This window comes from Quercus suber, unplaced genomic scaffold, assembly GCF_002906115.3.
Source record: "Quercus suber isolate HL8 unplaced genomic scaffold, Cork oak 2.0 scaffold_51, whole genome shotgun sequence".
NCBI lineage: Eukaryota > Viridiplantae > Streptophyta > Magnoliopsida > Fagales > Fagaceae > Quercus > Quercus suber.
The window spans coordinates 564,084-576,775 of record NW_027069516.1 but is presented as its reverse complement, the minus strand read 5'-3'; the positions used below and the strand labels follow the sequence as shown (position 1 = coordinate 576,775).

General features: G+C 38.4%; 1 protein-coding gene across 2 annotated transcripts; it reads right to left on the bottom strand.

Moving 5' to 3' along the window:
• Positions 1 to 925: 925 nt before the first annotated feature.
• On the bottom strand, positions 926 to 3,499 carry LOC111993868 (F-box only protein 13). Of its 2 annotated transcripts, none has more exons than XM_024025691.2 (2): positions 3,243 to 3,499; positions 926 to 2,407 (listed from the first exon to the last, which is right to left on the bottom strand). In XM_024025691.2, the coding sequence occupies exon 2, from the start codon at positions 2,381 to 2,383 to the stop codon at positions 1,154 to 1,156; it is 1,230 nt and encodes a 409-aa protein (XP_023881459.1). In that variant the 5' UTR covers positions 2,384 to 2,407; positions 3,243 to 3,499; the 3' UTR covers positions 926 to 1,153. The 2 variants fall into 2 exon arrangements, with proteins under 2 accessions (XP_023881459.1, XP_023881458.1); XM_024025690.2 differs by having other exon boundaries at positions 3,247 to 3,499.
• Positions 3,500 to 12,692: the final 9,193 nt, after the last annotated feature.

The following is a 12,692-nucleotide window of genomic DNA, read 5'->3' as shown; positions in this document are numbered from 1 at the left end:
AGTCAAATTGAGTTCATTTACAAACAGAAATAGTGCCTCTATGAGTCTATTTTTTGTTTCTTTGCTTTAAATCTTTGAGAAATGCTGATTAATCTCTTCTCTGAAGCTGATGTCAAAGGTAAAGTGGTTGAACATATAGGGGATCCAAAGATAGCTTTACTTACATAAAGACATGGAAGTTAGTTTTTAGTTACGAACATCTTTTAGCACACCAGCTAACGCATTTACTGAAGAAGATGCTGCAATGATTAACCAGCAACAGACAGATCTCAAGTCAGCAAAAGGAGCTACATACAAGCTAAGGTAAATGTAGAAGAGATTCCGCAAGCCATTATCACTATGAATGGATAAAAAGCTCCTAGACCATATGGATTCACTCACGGCTCAATTTTTTAAGAAGGGCTGGCAGAAGGTGAATAATGATGCTGTAGAGGTTGAGGTTGTGCAATCATTTCTCAGATTTGATAGGCTTTTGGGGGAGTTTAATGCAACTATTATAACTTTTGTACGTAAGGTATCCGATTCTTCAAGGATGCATGGGGTTGTTTAGATCACTCTCATGCTGCAATATATTAGTAAAATTTTGGCCAATAGATTCAAGCCTAGCTTGAGAAAGTTGATTAGCCAAAATCAAACCACCTTTATTCTAGGTAGAACTGTAGAAGTACAGCTGAAAAAAAATTAGCTTAAGAGATTGTGAAAAACTATCACAATGACAAGGGTTTTGCCAAATGCACTCTAAAAATTGATCTCATTAAGGCATATGATTTTGTTAACTTTCTATCAATTATGTGGCTTTCATCAGGGGAATTTCTTACTTAGAAATTTGGTAATTTTCACTCAAAGAAAGTTAATTTGCACATTACTGTCAGGTGTCAACTTTCTACTAATTACAAGCTAATTATTAAAAGGTAGTACAAGTATAAGACACTGATAAAGGAAACCATATCTCACAATATGTCATCTACAATCTGGATGATTTCCATTGGCTGGTTTGGTTAAACAATTCCAATAAATTAAAATAAATAAATAAATACAAAATGCTAAAAGAATATGAAACAGAAAAAGAAATAAGATAAAAAGGAAAAAAGGAAATTAAAAGATGGCACTCGTCAATCCTCAATTCAACTCTCCCACACCAAACATTCTGCTCTCATACGGTAGCCTCAATCCTGGGCTCAAATGAAAAGGCAGACATGAATTCTAAGGCTTTACCTTTCACACAACATTTGGGCAATTCAACCCATTCATTGGTCACCACATCACAAAGAACATAGCTAAATAGTTCGCCAGAGTTTAAGCAGACCAATATTTGGTGACCTGTTCCAACACAGTTTATATCCACCTTCTTGCCAAACCACTCCTGTGACATTGCTGGAGGCATTGCTGCGATCTGGTGCCAAGTCCGAATATCCTCATCATACCTCCACACCCTAAGGCTTGCACTTTCAAGGAATTCTGACAACAAAACAACCAGCATTTCACCTCCACATTCCACGATATCAATGGAGTACTCAGAATATACAGGCAGCAACCTGGGGTACTCCGAGAAGCACTTGTGGGTCAGATTGCAAGTGACAACCTTCCCTGAGGAGCTAAGGAAATATAAAATCTCCTCACCATCTTTACTAGTAATAACCGACGAGTATTGTTTAGATGGGCTTCTCTGCATGTTGGTTGCCACTAAATTTCCAGCCTTGCTAAGAAAATACACAGCATTGTCATCATCAGAATCAAATTCTAGAGAATTTTCAACCTTCCTACTTAATGCAGCCTCCCACTCCCAACAACCAATGCTTGAGTCATAGACTATACATGAGAGCTTTGGAAGTTCACCATAGACTAACACAAGCTTGTAGGAGCCACCGTATTCAGAAGATGTATTCATCACAATAGCATGAATAGTTTGATTTCGTTGGGCTGCATCCAATGGAGGGAGTTCTCTGCAGGATCCTGTCACGAGATTGCATATAATAAAGTTGCCTGTTAAATTGCGGAAACAGATCAAGCCACCAGAAGCTGCGACAGGCATGGAATTTTGGTTAGAGTCTTTCTGGAGGAGAGGTGGATGATCAAGTTTCTTCCAACTTCTCTCAGCAGAGTCAAAGACAATTGATTGATTGAGATGGGGATCAACCATGAAAAACCATGGATCCCGAGAAGGAACTTGAGAGCAGGCAAGCTTGAAACTCACAGAAGCTGCAACTGATTTCCATCTCTTGCACACTGAATTTAGGCGGAAAAATGTGGATGTTGGAAGCCATGAGAGGACCCTTTCAAGAAGGTCTTGATTGAGATTGTCCATGGAGAAGCTCAAGATACCATCTTCTTGAAACTTTCTCTTCCGAGTAGTTCTCGATGACTCACAATGATCATGCTCCATTGAATAGAAATTGTTGTAAAAGAACTACAATAATAAAGGGGTAATGGTGTTAATAGTGACTACTGACTGAAATCCAGTTTGAGAATTTTACATTTATGCACTCAGCTAAATAAATAATAATAATAAAAATTTACATTTATGGATATCATATACAATCACAGAGAGTCAAAAAGGCTAAGGAATCAGTCTCAAAAGAATGTGACAATACACAGATTAACACGCGTATAAGAGTCACATAACCATCCAAGAAGCTAGCTTTGGAATTAATTTGTCAATAACATCCTGATTCTTTAGTTTGCAATAACAATCTAAGCCATAGATGGAGCTTAATAGGAAATAGGGCATAACAACACATCATGGGAAGTTTCTAATTCTAATAATCGAGAATTCAGACTGCAGATGCAAACAAACATCAGAAGAAAGGTAAATTCTTCAAGACAGAAATAAAAGAGGCGCTAGCTAGTGATTTGGAGGGGATACAAAAATGACTAAAGAAAAGCACTAGAAGAGAGTGAAAAGTAACGAACTTTTTTTTATATCTTAGACAAGATGAAATTAATGGTTTGAGTACCACTGAAAAGAACCCTTTTATCTTAAATGGATCTTGACATTCTAGCCCAAATCTAGTTTCCAAAAAAGAACATATATCTATTTTCTCAGGAAATAAAGCATATCTTCAAGTATTATAGCTAAAAGAACAAGGGGGACTCAAAAAAAACATACTGATGAATCAATCCAAAAGACCACATTCACACAAACACACACTAATTCAAGCAAAAGTAAGCTGTGCCCATAAAAGAAACAAAAACACCAAGCTAAGATAAACAAAATATGAGATGAATGGAGATGGAAGATGTACCAACCAGTCCACTGCAACTGCAACTTCTAGTGCTAAGTGATGAGTGGAACAAAGGGTGAGAGTGAAAACGGATAGAGAGCTTTGGTGGGTCTTTTGGCCTTTTTAAAGATGGGATTTTTGAGGAGGCACAGGTATCCAACCAAATTTACCAAAGCAAATGGAAAAAAGGGAAAGCGAGCTGAGGAGGAAGTGAGGTAGGAAGCTTCCTAGGAGACACTTTTTTGTGGTTGGCCTTAGATATTAGAGTCCTTTCGTTGACACCACAAAGATTTCACGGAAGAACACACGGGTGGGTTTTTTTTGTATTTTAAAAAAAAAAAAATCAATAATAGTATATATAATATTGAATGGTAGTTGACTCTGAGTACTTCTACTTGGCTTTGGATTCGAGGTTAAAGTGCAACCCCAAAACAGAACTTGTGCTGTGTGTTGTTACTTTAACAGTTTCAAAACATGAAAGCAAGAGAAAGTGCATGCTATCTTTTATTTTTTATTTTTTATTTTTTGGGTATATGGTATTGGATTTGGACCATTGATAATGGTATCGTTTACAAGTATTCAACTAGAAGCACATTTTTGTACATTCACATTACGTTTACAATTGTTTGATGTCAAAGGGTATTTGTCGTTTGCTGTAGGTTGCTGACTTTTCAAAGCAAAAGCTATGGTTCCCGAGCTCTTTTTGCCTCTCCTCGTTGAGGAATCTCTTTCTTTCTCTATCACACTGGCCACACACCCTATGTCTATGTGGCTCGCTTTTTGTGCTGCATTGTTTAGGTCAGATGCTCAGATTCCTGACTCATTAAGTCAAGACCCAAAAAACAAAGGCCAAGGTATTTGAATAAAAATTTAAAGAAATTAATAAACAAAGGGAAAAGCCGTTAATTACGATCTTTCTCTGTCTCTTTCCCTGTTCTTTTGGCAGATGCTTCAGTCGCCCAAGGCCCCAATGCAGAGATCTCGATGGCACACACGATATGATAGAACCCCATTGTCAAATTAAAGCGTCTTTTGGCCGTAGGGGTGACTCTGGGCTGCCTCTTCTTACCCACAAATCAATCTAACTGCAACGTATAAGCGTCATGGCCATGAAGTAATGAACCCATGCCCGCATAATAACCCAAAAAAAACAAAGGCCATTGGAGAATGTTGGTTGTTGGACAAAGTTTGTGGCTCAGTCCTGTTTGAAAATATCTTTTACAAAGCACTATATGACAAATTATAAAATTATTTATGTGTATTGTTGGCGGAAAAAAACCAAGCCCCTTCCTCGAGGTCCTCCGCAGATTACTTGGACAAGCTCACAAAATTTAATTACAAAGAAATAAATGAGAATAAAACTCCTCAATGGGAAGTTCAAACAATTGATTTTATTCATCATCAGTCTTATAAGAGTATTTACCTTACTTTTTTCATACAATTCCCCTTTTTCCATCCCCAAAAGAAAAAGAAAAAAAAAAAAAAGTCTCATTTTCTCAACTTGGCTTTCCTCTTATTTATAGGCCTCCCCATTGTTCCTACTTTTACTGCTATTACACTACCGACCTAGTCTCTAGAGATATTTTTTTTTACTTTTGGTTTCCTCCCCTTTCTTATTCCTGAATTCTGCCTTTTGTGAGATATTTTTTCTGTTCAGGCTGTCTCGTACGCTTTTAATGCGACAGAAGTTAGGTAAGGGCTCCCAAATTGAGGCAGAGATAAAAATCTGCAATCCTCTTGCGTGTTCTGGAAGTTTCCCACAGTTCTTAGCGCCACCTGGTTGCTACGTTTGGATCATCCATGCACCTAACTAGAAACATGGTTAACTCTCCTTCCTCTTCACGGTAATCACTTTACCGTGGCATTTCCCTTCTCAGGCGTGGGGTTTAACTAAACTTCCTTTTTCCTACAGCCTATCCCTTTCTTGGACTTCCCTCATGCAGCCAGGCCTGGCCCAATCTCGTTCTCGCGGCACATTTATTGGGCTTTAATTTGGATGGGGATCTTTCTACTCCCTACAATACCCCCCCCCCCCACGATCTCCAAGTCATTATTACTAAAGTGGAGATCGTGATTCAAGAAGAAGAAAAATAGACTGATCATTAGCTGGCATTTATGAATAGTGGCAGTCTCAGGTAATTAATGCCACGAACACGCCCAAGTTTCCCGCCCCACAATCTTTGGCACATGTCATTAAATGGACGATTAGACAGGGACTTTGGCAAACGAAAAAATGAGTGGGAAAGGAAGGGCTTTTTGCCCGTCCTTTCCCCTCCCCTCTCCCTCTATATAAGGAGCTCAAACTCCTTTTTTTTTTTTGGCTTCTTCTTTACAAATCCACTGCCAGAAATTCTCAAAAAAGTGAAAATATCTCTTCACAGTGTTTCTTTTCAACGAACCTCAAGCGACCTTCACTGCACTCCTGCTCCTGTTTGTAAGTCCATCTCCTTTTCTTTCTTAAAAACTTTGATTCGTCTCACCTATTCTCTTCCCAGTTTTCTTTTTGTTCCTTCCTTTTCTTTTCATTTCTATCTTTGTTGTAGAATTTTTTTTTTTTTTTTTAAATGAGGAAATTCAAGCCTATGGTTGATACTCCTGAGAGTCTTAGAGAGTTTAGAAGGAAGTATAACTTCCTCGAGGACGTGGAGGTTAGGTATTGCTAGGAATCTGAGGCAATACTTTCAAGGGGAGAAGGCAGAGTGATGATTCCACTCGTTGCCATTGTAGAGGGGAGAGTGAGGATTCCTATGAGTGATTTACTTACCAACTTTCTTCATCACTTTAAGGTTTTCCCCGACCAATGTACCCTGAACGTGTTTAGGATAGTCAGTAGTATAGATACCTTGAACAAAAAGCTCAAACTGAAGCTTACCGAGCACAACATCAACTACATTTATAGCTTTCAAGACAGTACACCTCTGGGTACTATTTTAAAATTCGACACAGGGAGGTAAGACTTATCTCAGGCCCACCAGACTCCGACAAAGAGACCAAGGGAGACTACTTAATCATCTTGAGGAATTGGTACCCCGGCGGAATCCACTGCCCCACTAGCACAGGTAAAGCAGGTGGGTTGGCCTAATAGGATTTCCCCCTCCCCCTTTCTCTCTCTCTCTCAACTAGCGTTTTCCCAAGTACTCATACTTATTTCATATGACTAACCTTTACTTGTTTCTTTTTCAGAGGATCATACTTTTAAGAAAAAGAGGCAGCTAATCAACTCCATAGATCTGAATAGGTTGTTGAGATCTCCAATTTACCCTTACACAGACGGTCAATTGTGCATGGCCTACCTCATTCTCGAATACACCACCGTGTATCGAAGCTTCCAAGTTGCAGGAAAAGCTATCACTCTAAGGCATCTGCTCCTTCCATACATAAACGTTCGCTACAAGGGGTATACTATATCTCATTCTAAACGTGCTCGTCGAGAAGAGGGGAGGTATCATAGTAACTCTCCTCCAAACTTCACTCCCGAAGACCTAGGAGTGACCATTGCCTTTCCTACCCCTGTTGAACGTCCTCGTTGCCAACGGAAGAAAAAGATGAGCAACGCTTCAACTCGTAGCCCCTCACCACCCCGAGAAGAGATTGACATTTAAACTGCCATTCTGTTGGACGAGTCTCCTACCAAGATGTCGATTCAAAGGAGTGGGGTTACACTTGCATAGCTCCTGGCCACTCTAGCTGTACCAAGGACTCAGGCTCCTTCAGTCTCTATCCCAACTACCAATGCTCCCGAAACTACCCAAGTTGCTTCCACTATTGCAGCAGTAGCAACTCCCACCTGTGAAACTAGGGTTGGAAGGAAGCACCCTAGGGGAGCGGGCTAAACTTTTGCTGCTCTCACCTCAGAAAACTCCACCCTTAACCTTGGGGATGCCCGTGTCAATGTTGCGAAGCCTCTTCCTACACGCACTCCTTCATGGTAGGACGGAGTTCCCCTTTCCATGACTGACAGGGTTAGGCCATGGAGGAAAGGTCGAAGGGGCTAGGTTGCTAAAAGTGTTGGTAAGGCTCTTTTGTTGCTAGAAGACATGAAGTACTAGGCCAACTGGGATGATGACTCTCTCCTACTTAACATGAAGAGAGAAGCCATCATGATAATGAACCTTTGCCCCTCTTTTTACTGCCCTCCTCACTTTTCTATCTCTTTCTCTAAATAGATATATCTTCATTGTGTGCTAAGGCCTAAGGGTACTAATGCTTCATGGTAATTAAGGAGAGGTAGGAGTTGAGGAAAACCATAAGGAAATGTGTAAATGATTGTGGGTATAACAATCTCTAACTCTTAGGTGTATTTGCTAGGGATTTCTCTCTGAAAATGACTCTATACAATTTGTGGGTAATGAGGGTATTTATAGTGTGAGTAAAGAATTTGGTAAAGCAACACAACTTTTTGCCAAACAAAAAGTTTTGTGGGTACTTCGCGGGTTGGCCCTACTCGCAAAACACTTGCGAACTTGACAGCCTAGCATGACTCTTTAGTTTCTAATCAGGTGCTCCACATGTGGCCTTTTCGTGGGTTACTTCTTGCAAGATACTCGTGAGTTAGTTGCGAATTCCACTGATTCATCTTTTGAAGCATGATTCCTAATAATATTAAAAAATGTATGGATTTTAACTTAGTACTAATGAAAAATTATTTCACCTGCAAATGCATAATACTCATCACACTCCTATGATTATTTTTGGTGATTGGAAAATGTAGTAATCACAAATTATAATGAATGCCAATTATTAATTTTTATCCAATAAAATAGAAGAGCCTCTGAGTACGCATATAACGCTTATGCTCATAGTCTAGTATTTTCTTGTGTTTATGGTTTATGGACACTATCCAAAAGTTAAACCAACTAACCATTATGAATTTATAAATTTTCAATGTATAAGAATTGTGCGTTTTTAGTTTAAAAATAAACAAAAAACTACAATTCATTAAGTGAACTTTAAATAATAGATGCACCAAAATACACATAGAATCCATGTGGCTTCGTATTAAACGTTGAGAATGGTTGGACTTTTCAAACGGCATTCACGATGTTAAAAATAATGAATTATGCATAAGTTATAGATTAGTTTGGTGTTTGAACTTTTAATCCTTAGAGTACTGCCTTGCATTTCTTTCCTTTGGAAACAAATTGTAATTAATTTGTTATAAAAAAAAATTTAATTAATTTGACATAACTTCAATATGTTGATAACAACCCACTATTTTGACATTGCTAAAAAAACTTAGGTTAAAATGCAAAACACACCTTCTAAGTTTCACTTTTTTTTCATTTCATTCCTCTAAGTTTGGGTTTTATTCTTTCAATCTTTTAAGTTTCATTTATTCTCAATTAAGTCTTTCTTTAACAATCTATTAGCTATTGTCGTTATCTATAGCAAAATGATACCATTTTGTCCTTTTTTTAATTTTTAATTTTATTTTACTATTTATTTATTTTTTTGATAAAAGGTTAATTTTAAAAACCTAGAAACTAGATTAAGAAACATCATCGTATTTGGAGATTGCCCTAATGGCACAAGAGAAAAAAAAAAAAAAAAATACTCGCAAGGAGAATGTGGGTTCTACAAATGGGCAAGTGGCAGCAAAGTTGTTTGTGAAGTCCACGGGTAATAAGTTTCTTGAGGCTGATGGGTTAGAACAAAAATTTTTCTCTCCAAACTAGTTTGAATCAAGGAAGTGAATTCCGTACCGTACCAGCCGGTATATACCGTATCGGCTAGTAATCCAGTACAGAATACCCCTTTATTTCGTACCGGAAAAAATATCAGCCATACCAGCCTCGTACCGGCCAATTTCAGACAATACCAACCGGTACCGGGCGTACCGGCCGGTACAGAAAAAAAGTTTTTTTTTTTTTTTTTGTTTTTTTTGTTTTTTGTTTTTTTTTTTTTAAGTTTTGTAATTTTTGAATTTTTGTTAGGACAAAATGGTAACTTATTTGCATTAACTTATTAGTATTATTTGTTTTCTTAGTATGCAATGATAACTTTTAACCTTTCTATTTTTTTATATTGTGTGTGTGTTTTTTTTTTTTCTTTTAATTGATACTAAAGTCTAAAACCATGAATAATTAGTTCTAAATTAAGGAAATGTTTTATGATAAACTTTTATATTTATTATAATATATACACACACGCGCGCGCGCACGCGCACACACACACACACACACACATATATATATATATATATTTATAAATATAAAAAATAGCGGTAAACCCGAAACGGTACACCGGTATTGACCGGTATCCGAAATATATCGTACCGCTGACCAAACCGGTACAGCCTCCGGTACGGTATTGACTTCCTTGGTTTGGAGAGAAAATTTTCATACTTTTTCTATATCTTTTGATTGCATATGAATTTTGAAAATATAACTATTGGATTGAATTTTTTTTATTATATGCCTCATGTTTACAAAATTTCAAGAATATTAAAGATAAATAGCTATGTCATCAATGACATATTTAAATTATAAGTTTTTGTGGTTACAAATTATGCATAAAAAATAAATTTGTTGATCAAATAGTAAATAACACCTGATTTAAACGAAATTTGACATGTTTATTAAGAAAATAAAGTACATGCAACTCAACGATAAATTTTCAAAATTCACGTTCAATAAAAAGATATAGAAAAAGTTTGAAAGATTTCTCATCAATCTAATTTGGAGATAAACATTGTTCAGTTAGAACAATGGTGGTCAAACGACTTGGAACTTAAATCGGCTATCTAAATGCAAGCTCATAAACATGCAGTTGAAATCCTTGGTTGAATTGTTGAAACTCTCTCATAAAAAATAAAATAAATAAATAAAAAAAGTCATGGATTCAAGGGTTCAAATGTAATCAAGAGGAAAATTGGAGACACTGTATAGCAGGCTCAGTCAAAATTTGGACACAAGGGGCCTATTTTTCTTGCTATAGCAAAGGGCCTTATTATTATTCCGGCCCTAAGCTTAAGCTTCTCATGTTTTAAAAAAAAAAAGGGACGAAGACATTCCTAAAGGGCCTTATTTAATTGTCAAAAGCACGGTCCAATAGCCTGGCCCAAAACAGTACACTTCCATTTGGGTGAAAACCCATCTATTCATCTAGGAAAATATACGAGGCTGGGGTGCAGTTTGCCAAAAATATGGATATACATGAGTTTATTCGAGAGGGTAATTCTTTGATTATCTCTAATTCTTTGGCAGAGCGCAGCCCTACACCCATCTTGGTGACTCTAATCTTATATGACATAGTTTCATCTTTGCATGTGGTTCAATATGTTAAGTTCTCCCATGTCCCTAAACAAAGCAATAGGCCTGCTCATTTGTTAACAAAATATGTTTTTAGCGCATTGATGAATTTTTTGTTTAGATCGAAGAAAATCCTTGTTTTCTTGAATAAGCTCTTGTCCATGATGTTATTTCTATTCCTTAATTAATAAAGTTTATAGTTTTCCATATATATATATATATATAAAGAATTAGTTTTAAGAAGTTTTGACAAAAATTCAACTATAGAAATTCTAAAGCCATTTTTAATCAGCACTGAGTAGGCTGCTGCTTCACATAAGGCGGAAAAGTATAAATTTTTGTAGTCTTGTAACCAACTAAGACCATGATTAAGACTAAGATCATAAGTCCATGAGATATGTATGTAATTTTTCATATGTAAAATGCCAAAAAAGCAACTGATTTAATTTATATATGTATAAACTATAATCCAAGCCTATGTGCTTGATGTGATACCGCGCCTCAAGTATACAATTATTGTAAACATGGCACATGCTACAAAAATTGCTTCTTTAATTGACCCGAGGATGGAGAATGGACAAATTGTAGACACTATTTTTGCCTTGGGATCTTGAAATAATTCGAAATATTCTCTGTGGGGGAAAAGGGGGTCAGGCCCAAGTTAATGGGCCGAATGCCCACGAGAGGACTGTTTCACATCCGAAAAGAGGGATGCGGAGAAGACAAGGCCCAGAGTGGAGTGGAATCCTCTTGGTGAAGGATCATCGCTGTCCGAGGAGGATATCTCCAGTCCGAGGAGGACATCTCCTGTCCGAGGAAGTGTTTTGCTCTGATATGATATCGGAGACTAATTGAGTAGGGGAAAGGCCCGAATGACTGTCCGAGGACTCCACCTGATCAAGATAACCTCAAAGCATATTCAGGAACGATAAGGATGGGGAAAATCTGAGGGAAAGGCTGCTGCCACCGTATTCAATGCATTGCAACAGCTTTTCTGGCCGCATTTATGTGGAGAAGACCTCTGAACAGTGCATCCTAACCTACCGCCACTCACACAGAGATGAAAAGAAGCTGCCTGACGTGACAGGTACTTGAGCAAGTTCATGGATGGGGAGCACGTGGACGATGGAGATGAAGGTAAGAGTGACTATAAAATGAAGGGGAGCACCTGTCAATGGGCCCGGAAGAAGGAGAAGGAAAGAAAAGAGAGAGAAGAAAAACAAGAGTGTTTCGAACTATCAATGTATACAAACTGATCAATGCACAGTTGAAAGAGTTCTGAGCCATTGTTATTAATCCCTTGCTAATTCTAGTTCTTTGACCCATACTCTACAAATTAATTGTCTTTGGGTTTACGTAAAGAATTTGAACCCCACAATTGGCGCCGTCTGTGGGAAGAGCTTGAGCGTAAGGGAAGAGTAGCAGCGGTTAGTCATGGCTGGTCAAGGGCAACAACCGGCAGAATCTGGGGCCTCACAGCATATTGATCCTTTTCTTAATCTGGAGCGGAGGCAGGACCGTGAAGGTAGTGTGCATACTACACACACTGAGCGAACCCAGCCTCGCAGTGGAAGTCACGTTCCCCGTGCAGAGAAAAACAGCATGCAAATAGAGATTGAAAGGTTGAAGAGGGAGTTACGCCATGAGAAGAGGAAACGCGCTGTACCACACCCTGATGACGACTTGGACGACGGGCAAGATATTACCTATGAGCAGAACTCTCAACCTCCAATCAGCGAGACTTTCTCGTATGAAGCTGAGCACCTTCGGGAGAAGCGATCTCGAGGATTACCATATGGAGGGGTAGGCAATGATGCCATGAGTAAGGCCCTGAATCAGATCTCCAGGTCACCCTTTACACGTAGGATCGAAGGAGCGGAAATGCCTCGGCGTTTCAACCAGCCAACCTTTACTATCTATAATGGCAAAACTGACCCTGTGGAACATGTTAGCCATTTTAACCAAAGAATGGCTGTCTATGCCAGAAACGAAGCTCTGATGTGCAAGGTATTCCCCTCAGTTTGGGTCCTGTAGCCATGAGATGGTTTGATAACCTGAGGGCCGATTCCATGATCTTACCAAGAGCTTACTCAAGCCTTTGGTTCACGATTCGTCACCTGCCGAAGGGTGCCCAGGCCCTTGTCCTCTCTTCTGTCCTTAAGCATGCGTGAAGTGAGACACTGAAGGCGTACTCGGATAGATACTGGGAGATGTTTACGAG